The 12,546-nt window shown below is 40.1% G+C and overlaps 1 protein-coding gene across 1 annotated transcript in view; it reads right to left on the bottom strand.

The window, feature by feature from the left end:
• The window catches only part of LOC144668888 (voltage-dependent P/Q-type calcium channel subunit alpha-1A-like), a 741,147-nt gene that overhangs the window by 80,857 nt on the left and 647,744 nt on the right, over positions 1-12,546 (bottom strand). Inside the window, exons 39-40 of the mRNA XM_078531346.1 lie at positions 10,939-11,035; positions 405-510 (exon numbers count right to left, since the gene is read on the bottom strand). Coding sequence (XP_078387472.1) covers positions 405-510; positions 10,939-11,035 — 203 coding nt within the window. The remainder of the gene's footprint in view (positions 1-404; positions 511-10,938; positions 11,036-12,546) is intronic.

Here is a 12,546-nt window from a genome sequence, read left to right as displayed (position 1 = left end):
ATTTTCAACTTGTGGCTCCCAATAGTTTTTATTTTAGACAATTTTTTTTTTAAAAAAAGGCTTTTCAGGTAAAAAAGGTTGCTGACCCCTGGGCTAGGTTATGCACTCCACCCTCTGGTGTGAGGCGTGAACCCCCTTCTTGGAGCTGTTCACACAATGAAAAGATGTGTTGGTGGAGCCTCCAAACAAAAGTCGGGATACATAATAAATGAATGCCCCACCTTTGATCTACTTGGCAACATGACATAATTATGCAATGCAAGTAAGGTCTTCATTCTTGAACACCTATGCATGAGATTGATAACATGTAAAAATCTTCACAAACTTTTCTTCGTTAGTTATGTACTGTAGTAGCAATTACCACGGCCTGCAGGTGCATGACAATGGATAAATCCACACTATACCTTTTGCTATTTTGATGTCCAAGGCTGTCCTAATTAGTGCCATGAGCGTGGAGTTGAAGTGCACACTGTTGTCATCAGCAACCGGTAAATCCATTCGCAAGAGCCTCTGCAGGGAACCAATCACAACAAACCTAGCCCAAACCATTTGCTGTTTGGTTGAGTCACCACAAAGCACTTGGAGGCTCTTTTCATTTTAGTTTAAACATTGTCAAACAGTTCATTCCATTTGTGTACAGATGCAAATACGCAGGTCATCATTGCAATTTAACACGATGCACACAAATAATCAGTGGAACAGTAAACAATGCAATGGTCATTCCCAGTTCCACTTGAGGTACTGACATCCAGTTAACAAACACAAGTGATGCAGAAGCATGCAGCATGCAGCACAAGTACCCCACAGGACAAGCAGTGCAGTCAAGTTCACACAGAAGCTTCTAAGGATAAGACAATTGTGTTTCATTCACAGTTATGCTATAAATGCTATTGCTTAAAATCTGCTCTCTCAATGCAATGTAGCATTATTCAAGGATAATTAACAGCAGCATCCAGAGGTTCTTGAGTGAATTAGGAATGGACAAAGATAGTGCATTTGATGCAATTAAATCTGGAGACTATGAAATGGTTTCAAGGTTATTTTTGAGGAAAGTGTAATGCAAGTAATGGAAAGGGGGTGAAGAGAAAGAGAGTGCGAGAGATAATGGGGAGAGGAAGATAAGCAGAGACAGTATGAGAGAGTGGGGATGAGAGAGTGAGAGCTGAAAAATGGCAGAGGTATTTGAAGAAGTGTCCAAAAATCGTCATGCTGTATATAAGGAACAGTGGAAATCATTTAAGATATACATGTTCCAACTCGGGTTCCTTAACGGTACCCTAGGGGCTGTGAAGTCATTAGACCTCTATATTTATTGACTTACTGACACATTTGTATTTCTGTACACTGGCAAAAGGATCTCTGTATTGACAGCACTGTGTTCCCATGGACAGTTAAAACTCAAGTTAGGACAGGGAACTGTTGGTCCTCAGACTGTGTCAATATGAGTATCTGCAGATTGTCTCCAGCTGTGTGTCAGTATTTGCTCTCTATCTACAGCAGTTATGTCATTATTTACAAAAGGTGCATGAGAGATCTGACACAGGGTGGAATTTTATGGCCCCTCCCGCTAGCGAGATTTTCCAGTCCCACCGAAGTCAATGGACGTTTGAACGGTTCACCACATTTTATGGCCCCGACCCCGCCGTGACGGAATGCTGTCCAGGTCTTGCTGCATATGGACACACAGACTGCTTCAGTGTCTGAGGATCGGTACTGAGCACTGTGCAATCATCAGTGAACATTCCCATTTCTGACATGATGATGAAGGGAAGGTCATTGATAAAACAACTGAAGTTAGTTGGGCCTAGGGTACTATCCTGAGGAACTCATATCTAAACATGAGTAAATGAATTATAAGGGAAAATCAAAAAAATCCATATGTTTGTTCCCATGGAACCTCAAAAATGGCTTGGGAGATTGGGGGTATTGAAAGATGTTACAGAAGCATTCTTCCCATCAGCACAGAATTTTCTAGACAAGCAGTATTGTTTGGAAGGACACAAAATGTCAGAAAGGATTAGCAGACATCAGCAAAAGGCCATGTATATAAAAAGATAATCACATAGGAAAATGTAAATGTGGGAAGATAAGAGGGAAAAGTTCATTGGGCATCTTTTTAAAAATAAAAAGATAAAAATCAGAGTCTGGTGGGGTCAGGGGAAGGTGGAAGTTTGATCTGTATTGATAGGATTCTTTGTGCAAACCAGAATGAAGAGGCTGGCTCCATTCCAATACCTGATCTCTTGAGAGTTGATTTTGTGAATAGTGTGTTACTATGTGTCACTTTCAATGGGGAATTTGCTTTTGGTTGAGGAGTTTTTGCAAGCTAACTGGTTTATGAATATTTAATGTTGGTATAATTTATTTTTGCTATTTTTAGTTTTATTTCTCACTTTTTAGATGTTCTTCGATTTTGCAATCAGGAGTCTCCTTCCATATTTGCTATTGAATCCATGATCTTTCTGGTCTATATGGCAGTTATATAATAGGTGGAGTGTTTAACCAATGAACCAATGGAGAGGAGCTCTGCTTTCGGTTTGGAGCTCAACATGTTTTGGGAAGGGAAGGGTTGGTCATAATAATGCAATAAATATCAAACATATCTAAGCTGTGTTTTATGTTTATTTGAGACTGGCTGAGCAAGATCTGGAACCACAGGAGAATGATTCATGGAAAAATTACTAATTGTTTTATATCATTCAGCGGAAACAGTTAAATCACTAACTGAACTGCTTATTTTTGAGGTCATGTAAAAGGTCAACACACAAGGTATGGAACAAAGGGGAGTGGAGAGCTTAATGGTGAATGGGGACGGAAAATATTTAATCTTGGGCCACCCAGGGAAGAACAGGATGAGAGGAACAGTTCCACTGGGGTAAGAAACAAGATCAGCCGCTACTGCTCATCAACAATTTTTAAATTTGAATCATGGCCCTGAGAGGGGCATCAAGCACAGGGTAAGGATAACCCCTGAGGGAAGAAGCGGTAATCAGAGATTGCTGTGGGCCCAGCTAGGCTGCTCTCTCAGTTTCCTAACAAGCTATAGAACCCCAGCTGGGGTGAGCCAGAAAGGGGCATGGGGAAGAGGGAGACCATATAGGGAAGGGGGAACAATTAAGCAAATTACAGGAAGATAATCTAATGTAAGATTTGCCTTTTTAAAATTTACAGTATTCCGTTAGAACCATTGTCCCTCTCCCCTCAAATTTCCTTCCAATTTCATCCTCCAAAAAACCTTTTTCCAGTTGGGAGGTCCACAGCACAGATATCTGCATGGCAGCCTGTTTCTGAAGCCCACTGAGTAAGTCCCATTCCTGATATTCGAAAGAACATAATCGCACCTTACAGCTTTCAAAGGCCAACACAGCACAGATAATATGTCAGTGACAAGACGACCATATAACTTGATCCTGGGACTGCCCAGTTGCAATGTAAGTGTTGACTGACATCCCTACACCAATGGGAGGACATAAGTCGTACTGTCTGGTGTATCTGGGAGGAAGCAGGCTAGAATTCAATTGGAAAAGTCTGGCCATTCCACATGCTGAGGAACATCATGTGACCAAATATCAGCCTTTATCTCCTGCCCAGTTAGCTAGCTAATATAAAAGAGATTGGCATATTGACATTAATTAACTACAAATTGTTCGTGGTAAACTTTTAAGTCCTCACTTTCTATTCCTGTGGGGAATAGATAACCACTTCAGCAAATTGAACAAAACTACTCTAGAAACTTAAACAGCTATTATCAAAATAAAATATATAGTGGAGTGATTTCTAAATTGTAATTTGTGAGAGCAATGTGATCTAGACACTTTGGTAATCTAAACTAATATTGATTCTATTTATATATGTGTACATATATTACATTGTCATTCTCTACAGACAAAATGAAATAAAGGCACACTTTCTGACAGCCCCTGGCATGAGCACACTTGCAAAATCAGTGTGCCACCAATGCAAAAAACATGATCTTTCATCCAGAATTATTTTTCATACTCAGTTAATTGATTGGGAAAAGGGAGTGTGCAAGGAGGCCATAGCTGGTACCATCACATGACATAGAGAGCTAAATAACCCATTGTGACATAATCACTGCATGATTACACCTTTGTATAACCATTACAGCTTTTTATGAGTCTGATCCAGTGCAGTGAGTGCTACATGTAAATATCTCAACAGACATTAGTAGTCCTTCATTGGTTGCTAATCAGTCAGGAATAAAATGATCAGTTATCAGTAAATATGTGAGAATTTTTTGAAAGAATAAATGAATGAAGGAGCAGTTTTTTTTAGAAATGTTCTTTATAGGTATGAAATCCCTCTATTTCCAATTTTGCTGCTGGGAGGACAAGCAGATGATCTGCTCCCAGTCCAAAGCTGGGCACTAGGGAATCGGTCACCACAGACCTGCTGAGATTCTTCCTCCTTCTGAATTTTTCCCCACTCTGTGGGGAATAGGAAGGGTCCTTGGCTTCTGTTTTCTCTCTTTACATCTCAGCGTGACCATCAGCAGTGGTCATAAGCTGGTTGCCCTTTACCTATATGGTGCCTTTACTACGCTACAATATATTGCATCTATGCTATTAAAAAGGCATGACGGTGACTGACATGCCAGCTGAGCTCCCATTACCAATCCCCAATTCCACTACTATTCTGATGTTGAAATTATTTTATTTCTTTTGCTTTCAATTTTGACAAGCCCTGCTTTCCAATTCAGGTTTGGCACGCTTCCATTTCTAGTTTGGCAGCATTCCCAACAAAATGGCCAACATCGCCTTGATGTTCCTGGTGAATTTGGAGTGAGACTCATTGAACCAGTGGCCTGGGCACAGTGTGAACAGTCCATAAAAAGGATCACAGTTGCTGTTAGCCATCAAGTTTCATAGAATTTACAGGACAGAAACAGGCCGTTTGGCCCAACAGGCCTATACTGATTCCTCTCACTTTACTTCTTCTCACGCTATCAACATATCCTTATATTACTTTCTCCTTGATGTGCTTATCGAGCTTCCCCTTAAATGACCTATGCTATTTGCCTCAACTATTCCAGTACGGTAGTAAATTGAAAATTCCAATTGAAAATACCCACTCTCTGGGTAACGAAATTTCTCTTGAATTCTCTATTGGATTTATTAATGACTATTTTATATTTATAGCCCCTAGCTTTATACTCCCCTTCAAGTGTCAAACCCCTCAAAATTTTAAAGATCTCAATCAAGCCACTATACAGACATTTCTTTTCTAGAGAAAAGAGCTCTAGCCTCTTCAGCCATTCCTGATAGTTATCACCTCTTAGTTCCGGTATCATCTTTGTAAATCTTCTATTGCATCTTCTCCGGTGCTTTTATAGCCTTCTTGTGTAAAAATGGAGGCCAGAACTGTGCACTCCTATGTGTGGTCTACCCAAGGTTCTAAATAAGTTTGACATAGCTTCCCTGCATTTCAGCTATATTCCTATAGAAATGTACCCCTGCTTTGTTTACATCGTTATGGCTTTGTTAACCTGCATTGCTAATTTTAATGATTTGTGAATCTCCCTGGATCTCTTTGCACCATTTGGGCTCTTATTTTTCAAGGATGATGTAACCCCATTATTCCTCCTACCAAAATGCACCACCTCGCACTTAACGACATTGAAATCAATTTTCCATTTACACATCCATTTTGCACGATTAATATCTTCTTGTCACAGTTTTCTTCAGTATTGAAATCCCCTCAACTTGGCATCATCTGCAAATGTGAATAAATGGTGAATAGCAGTGGGACTGGCACTAATCCTAGTGGAAAACTACTTCCCATCTTCTGCTAGTCTGGGTAACTACCTTTAACTCCCTACTCTCTGTTTTCTATTTTGTAGTCAGTTTGCTATCAATTTTGCCACTTTTCTGCTGACTGGCTGTAAGAATCACCACTCATACACCAGGTCTGAGATCAGCCTGAGTTCCTTACAGCCAATACTGTATTAATAGATTTTTTCCCAAGCAAACAAAGAATCAAGATGACAACTTGTGAATTTGAAATTCTACAGGAAACAAAGCATCCCTCAACATCAACTTGGAAGGAGCCAGGCATTGAAAGCCTAGAATTTGACCAGCACATTGGCCCTGGTCTCCAACCATCAGGCAAGCCATGGTCTTCCTTTATTTTCATTCTTTGTAATATTTAGACAAACAGAGCCTTCTTATCACTCTTATCTTTCCTGCATGGAAAATTACGTGTCTCAGGCGTTGTTTAGAATTACAGTTTTTAGGAGTGGTTAGGTTCAAGAATGCACTGTCTGAGAGTTGTGGAAGCAGATTCAATCATGACTTTCAAAAGGGTATTGAATAAACTTTGCGGGGCTGCAGGGAAAATGTGGGGGAGTGGGACTAGCTGAGTTGTTCTCGCAGGGAGCCAGTACAGACATGAATGGCCAAATGACCTGTGTTGTAGCCATTCTATGATTCCATACATAATTATGTACTGTGGCTGACAAAACATCAGGCATGCTCTGAACTCTGCTATTTCAAGTTCTTCTATATGTTATCTATGATTCATAAATATAACTCAAGACTACTATCTATGCCCAGCTGTGAGCATAATTCTTTGGACCACAGCCCCTAACCCAGCCCACTGGCTCAGTCTGCCATTCTTTATTGCACACATTGCCCCACTTCCCTTTACAATCCTGAGTTTGCTTCTTCTAGTATCGTCATTAACTCTGCCCACCTTTCACATTACATTACACTTTACCTCTTTCAGTTTGCCACTCTATCTGACACTGTTTCCCCAATGATCTCTCTTTCTGCAGCTTCACATACTTGAGTCCATCTATCCCATTATTCCCTGTTTGAATCACTTGTCTGGTTTGCATCTTACCCACAGCACCAAGACTACCTTGTTGAAAGTTACCAACAATATCCTTAAGACTCCTCAACCTCTCCTTAGACTTTGGTACAACTGAACCTTCCATCCTCGGTGGCACTGCCTTTTAATGGTTACGTACTTGTCAGAGAAGACTTCTCCTGTGCCTGCGTTATCATGTCCAGCATATTCCAAGATTCCATTTTTAGCTCCACTCCAATCTCTTGTTTACACACTGTGGTTGACCCAACCCATGGCTCAGCTTCCACCTGTATGTTGACATTACCCAACACTGCCCCTTTATAACTCTTACTATGTTTTCCATCTAGTTGCTTCAGGCAGCAAGTTGAGGATGTTCCACAACTTTCTCTAGGACAATAATAGCAAGATTGAATCTGGCCCCATGAGAAACTGCTCACTTCCTCAAACTCTCAGTTGCTCACACAGGCTAAACCCAGGAGTTCACATCCTCGATGTCCATTATGACCATGAGCTTCAAACTCCACATTTGGTTTTCTCACCATCTATTATCTGCTCTGCAATGTCACTCATTTCCCTCTCTATTTCATTTCTCCTGTTTATGAAACCCTCCAATCTCGACTTCCCCAAGTCAGACTCCTGAACTCTTTCTGTCCTGTACTTCCAAGGAAAGGCCAGCTGTATTTGCAACAGCAACTGCTAAAAGTATCCTTGACCTTGTTCAAAGCAATTATTTATAAATGTATGGGACAGTTCATACTGTAATTAAATTACCCATATTAGAAAGTGGGCAAATACATCCCCTTTGAGGAACCTAGTTCTGTAAATTTCATGGATAGCAGACTTAAGTTTGCTGAGGTTCACCTTTTAGAACCTGAACTGGGTTAACTCAAATACCCTAGGACCTGTGCTCCCAAATAGGGGTAGACCCAGGGTCAAAATCTTGTGAAACACAGGATTAATTGGTTCAAGGAAAGTGCAGGGTCATTCACCATTCTCACCTCATCACCAACGGCAATGCCTGATCCCCGAGATGTGGTTTATGGCCACATTTTGTAGAAATCTACTTGACCCATTAAACATTAACTTGTGTTAAAATCATTCACCGATTCTTTTGGTATTGGGGGCCAAAGTCATGAGCAACACTGAGTAGCAGGCAAATGAAGACTCCACAGGAATGGAAGAGAAAAAAAATTATAGGAATATATGCTCTATAATAAAGCTCTTTCTTTTGACCTACAAAGGCCAATCTAAAAGCATTCCCTGGCTTTCTCATCCTTGCAACAAAAGACAAAGAAACAGCTGTGGATTCCAACTCTGGTGATATCCCACAGCAGAGCAGGCCACATAGCCCAGATAACATGGTGAGGACCACGGATGATAGGACCTGGGTTGCAACTGACCCCAAGCCAAAACAAGAATATTCTGCCACAAATGGAGTATTTGTGTCTTATCTAGTCAGCTTGCAGGAGGACACATAGATTTTAAATAGTAATATTTGTTTTCACATTCATTCTGTTGTCTAAAAATTGAAAACGTGTGCCACCTTGAGGTGAGAATGGGGTAGAAAATGTTGAAATTAGGAAAGGAATAAGGAATAGAAAAGAGAGATTATCCATGGGCTGGAAAAGAGAGGTTATGAATGGGCTGGAAAAGAGGAGGTTACATATGTGCTGGATTACGTGAATTTCAATGGGAAACCGTGCCTGAGATGGGTGCACTGATATGCCAACATTTTGAATTTTAACTGGGATATTATGTTCTTCTCTGTGGTAAACACCCCATTATAAACAGACATGGGGCAATCCAGCTCCCAACATCAAAGCAAACATATTTGTTTTGCTTGCAAGCACTAAAAACTAAAAATGAAGTTGATCTCAGCATTAAATACGCTGCAATATAGGTAATTTTATGGGAAGCCACATTTAAAATCACAAAAAATTTGGTAAAGAGGGTAAAGTTTTAGTATTGGATAATCTCAAGGGCACAGCATTTTGCCCACTAATGACTGCCTATTAATGTTGGCACATCTTCACATTGCAGCATGCAGGATAGAGGGAGAGAGAGGAGCAGAGAGAGAGAGAGAGAGAGAAAGAGAGAAAGGAGAAAACACAAATGATTAACCAGGCGTATTATGTAGGGAAAAGGGACCAATACAGGTTAGAACTGCATTGACAGAAAGAAAATAGGTAAAAGCTGGAAAAGTTAGTAATAGATAAACGGTCAGAGGTGAACTTGAAAATCAAAACTATTTAATGCTTTAAAAATTCTATTCTTCAGCCTGAATATCTGAAGAGAAATTGAATTTTCCCTCTCTGAAACACACAACAATCATGCAACCCACAGGAAGGGGAGTGTGCTTGTTGTAAAACAACTTTCCTATATTGAACTTTTTAAAATTTTGTTCACATCAATCAAAACAATGATCTTTTCCTTTCTGATTCAGGTTTCGCCAAGCTAAGGAAGGCTGGATTCAAACTCTGTTTTGCATTCAAAATACAAAAGCAATAATGGTAGAGTGGGTGATATTTTGATGATGCATTTTCTGTCCAACACTCAGATCTCACAGCTTCTCAGGATCTCACTTTTCCTAACTCTACAGGGGAAGGATTTCTCTGGCTACAATGTGTATGAACTCTAACTGCATGTAAGGCTTCTTATCCCTAATAAGATTGTGAACACATTCTAAATGAAGATTCACTGCAGGGGATGTTTGCCATGCACAATAACCAGAAGAATTCTAGCACCTTTGCCTTTGGTTGTGAAGGTAACAAAACAGGGTAATCTGTTTAAGGGCATTTTGGTTTGTGATTTGAATACTGGTTTAAGAGAACAATGCTCATACTCTCAAAGGCCCATGCAGTGAGTAAATGCATGGACTATTATGATACTGAGTCAAAAAAACCAGCAAGGTCTCAGGTTCCATCCTTGGTTTGTGTTGAGTCAGCTGATCTCTGATGGGATAGTGATTAGATTCAGTATACCCCAAATAGGGAAAAGTCAATGTTGTCATACTAATGCTGGACAATCATGTGCGTGGATGTCAACTGAAGGCATGACCAGTTGGCTGTGGCCAACTCCATGGGTCAAAAGCTTGCCAACACTTGCTATCTGGTTTACCCTCAAAGAATGGCCATCCAGGTGGAGTGATAAGAGTGGTCAGCACCTGTGGAACCTGATTTGTATTAAGTGTTAGTGCTATCAAGCGAGATGGGAGAAAATTGGAATGAGGGGATAAAGGGCTTACATTCATTTTAGTTAATTGTTGTTAAATTTTGGATAAGTTGATCTTGAACAAAACTAACCCGAGTGGCTATAGAACAGATTAGGCTGTTGGAGGTGAGGGGGAGTTGGGGGGAGGAGGGTAAGAGACTACATGTGCTAGTTCCTTGGTTGAAACTTGAATTCACATCAAGGCCTTTATCTAAATCGATTCAGTCAGAGCAATGGTGAGTGTAATTTGAGGTCCTTGCCTGGACCACCAAATCTCTGAAAGAACGATCCCCCCTCCCTTTCTCTTCCATGCAAACACACCTCTCACTAGATAATCCAAAAGGGAGACTGGCACATTTGCAGTAGGAGTCTAGAGATTGCTTGTTGGTTCTCCTGATGCAGTGAACAATAAACTGATCTGAAGGGAGGGGAAGATGCAAACTACTGAAAAAAAGACTGGAGGAAGAACACAAGAGAGTTTGGCCCTGTGGAATGTAGTGAGTTTTTTTCTCCAGAACGCACTGATAGCAAGATCTGTAAATTCTAAAGGCAAGGGAAAATGTTTATCTAGCCCAATATCACACCGAAAAGCAAGTCTTTTGCTCAATTTTTAAAAACCAATTGCTGGATCAAATACTGCAGGTAGGCAGAAAAGCAAAATCGCCACAATGATTTCAATTAAGGGAAAGTAATTGAGTTTGGGAAATAAATTAAATCCTCCTAAAAGAAATTGAGGTATGATTTTTAGATATGTATTCCATCAACTAATAGGTAGATCACAATTATTGTCAACCCTCTCAGACTCCTCCCACTTCTTTTGGACTGCACGATCCCTGACCCTAACAGTTCAAAGGTCACAGATTTTCTCCGACACACTGAACACTAAGGACACATTTCTACCTTATAAGCAACTCGCGCAGGGCATTTCTTCCCCAGGCCTAAGGGCGGAGACATGTGTCTCAACATCTCATACATATCAGTGTAACTGATGCGGCCACTTTGTAGCAGAAATGAGGCAAAAAGGAGATGTATCCAAGACGAACGAAAAGAAAAATGGAAGGAAACAAACAAAAACAAAAAAATTACAAGGTTATTCTTTATGGGTCTGTCAATTGCAGAAATTCACCCAATATCTATGCAATGTCAAAATATTGCATAGAAGTACAGAGAGCATTTTCTTTTAGTCTTGATGAAAAGTCCTCTGCCTGTTGTGAGGAGATGCCAGTCTTTGTCAATGCAGTTTCTGTCCCTACAGTAATGAACACTACTGTAACCCAAGATGCCGAGTGATATTGGTTACGACAAGCAGCAATGGCTGAGGTTGAGGTTGGTCAGTGCATTTCCATGCTATTTTCTCTAGGTGACTGCATTTTCCTGCACATTCTACTTCAAGAAATGCAAAAAAAGAGAAAGCACACTCATTCATTGATGCTTAGGTTGGTAGGTTAGTGGAAGTCAAACCTTGCAGGCCACCCTATGAGGACATTTCTTGCCTAAGCCCAGAGGGGGTGAGATAACACGCAATAAACTGTACATATCCTTATAATGAATGCGACCGCTGGAAAAAGAATACAATCAGTTAGTGAAAACAAGGCCCTGAGATTAAAACAGAGCAGAACTTCACAAATTAACATACAGGAACTTAATTTAAAACAGTATAAAGCACAGCACATCAAAAACACTGAGAATCTAATTAGCTGGTTTGTAGAGGCTCAACCATCATATCAAAGCAACTAGAATCCACCTTAAACAGAATTCCATCCTATCAGTCAGTAGCTAGAATATAAATCAGGTATCTAAATTCTTACATAGTCCAGTTTTCCTCTGATGTTGAGGTGTTTGTTATTAAAGTTTTTCAATGAATTTTCATTAATTCTGATGGCTGCTTTACTGCTGAAGTCTTGACCCCATCCCTGGCTGTTCTTTGACAAGTTTTGGACTTGGGATAGGATGGTGAACGAAATATGCTTTTCAATGTAGGTAGAAATGACCCTGACTATATATGACATGCAATGACTATAATCAATTCCATATGATGTAATTGTTCTGCACAATGATTATTTCTAATTGCAAAGACCTCACTTTGAATAAATTTCTTTTAAGGGTTTAAAAATCGGGGTTAATACGATGTTGGTGTTACGACTTGCTTTAGAATCTAAGTCGTACTGTAGAGTGAAGGGGGAAGACATAGGAAATAATAGCTCAAACTGCCTGAACTATGTGAAAACAGAATTTTTTTTTTAACAACATGAGAATGTGGGGTTGAGATTACAATCAGATCAGCCATGATCTTATTGAATGGCAGAGCAGGCTTCAGGGGCCAAGTGGCCGACTCCTCCTAATTTGTATGTTCGCATGTAACATGAAATGGCCATTAAGCCAAACAAGGCACATCCCTTTTCAAGGTTGACTCATGAATCCTCTTGATCACTTATAAATTAGGGTAATGTATGAATCGCACTAAGTATTTGCAGATGATGTAAGTATGTTTACACACATTGCAAATTT

The sequence above is a fragment of the Cetorhinus maximus genome, chromosome 28 (assembly GCF_964194155.1).
Source record: "Cetorhinus maximus chromosome 28, sCetMax3.hap1.1, whole genome shotgun sequence".
Classification (NCBI taxonomy): Eukaryota; Metazoa; Chordata; class Chondrichthyes; order Lamniformes; family Cetorhinidae; genus Cetorhinus; species Cetorhinus maximus.
The sequence above is the reverse complement of the archived record's forward strand: the minus strand, read 5'-3'. Positions and strand labels throughout refer to the sequence as shown.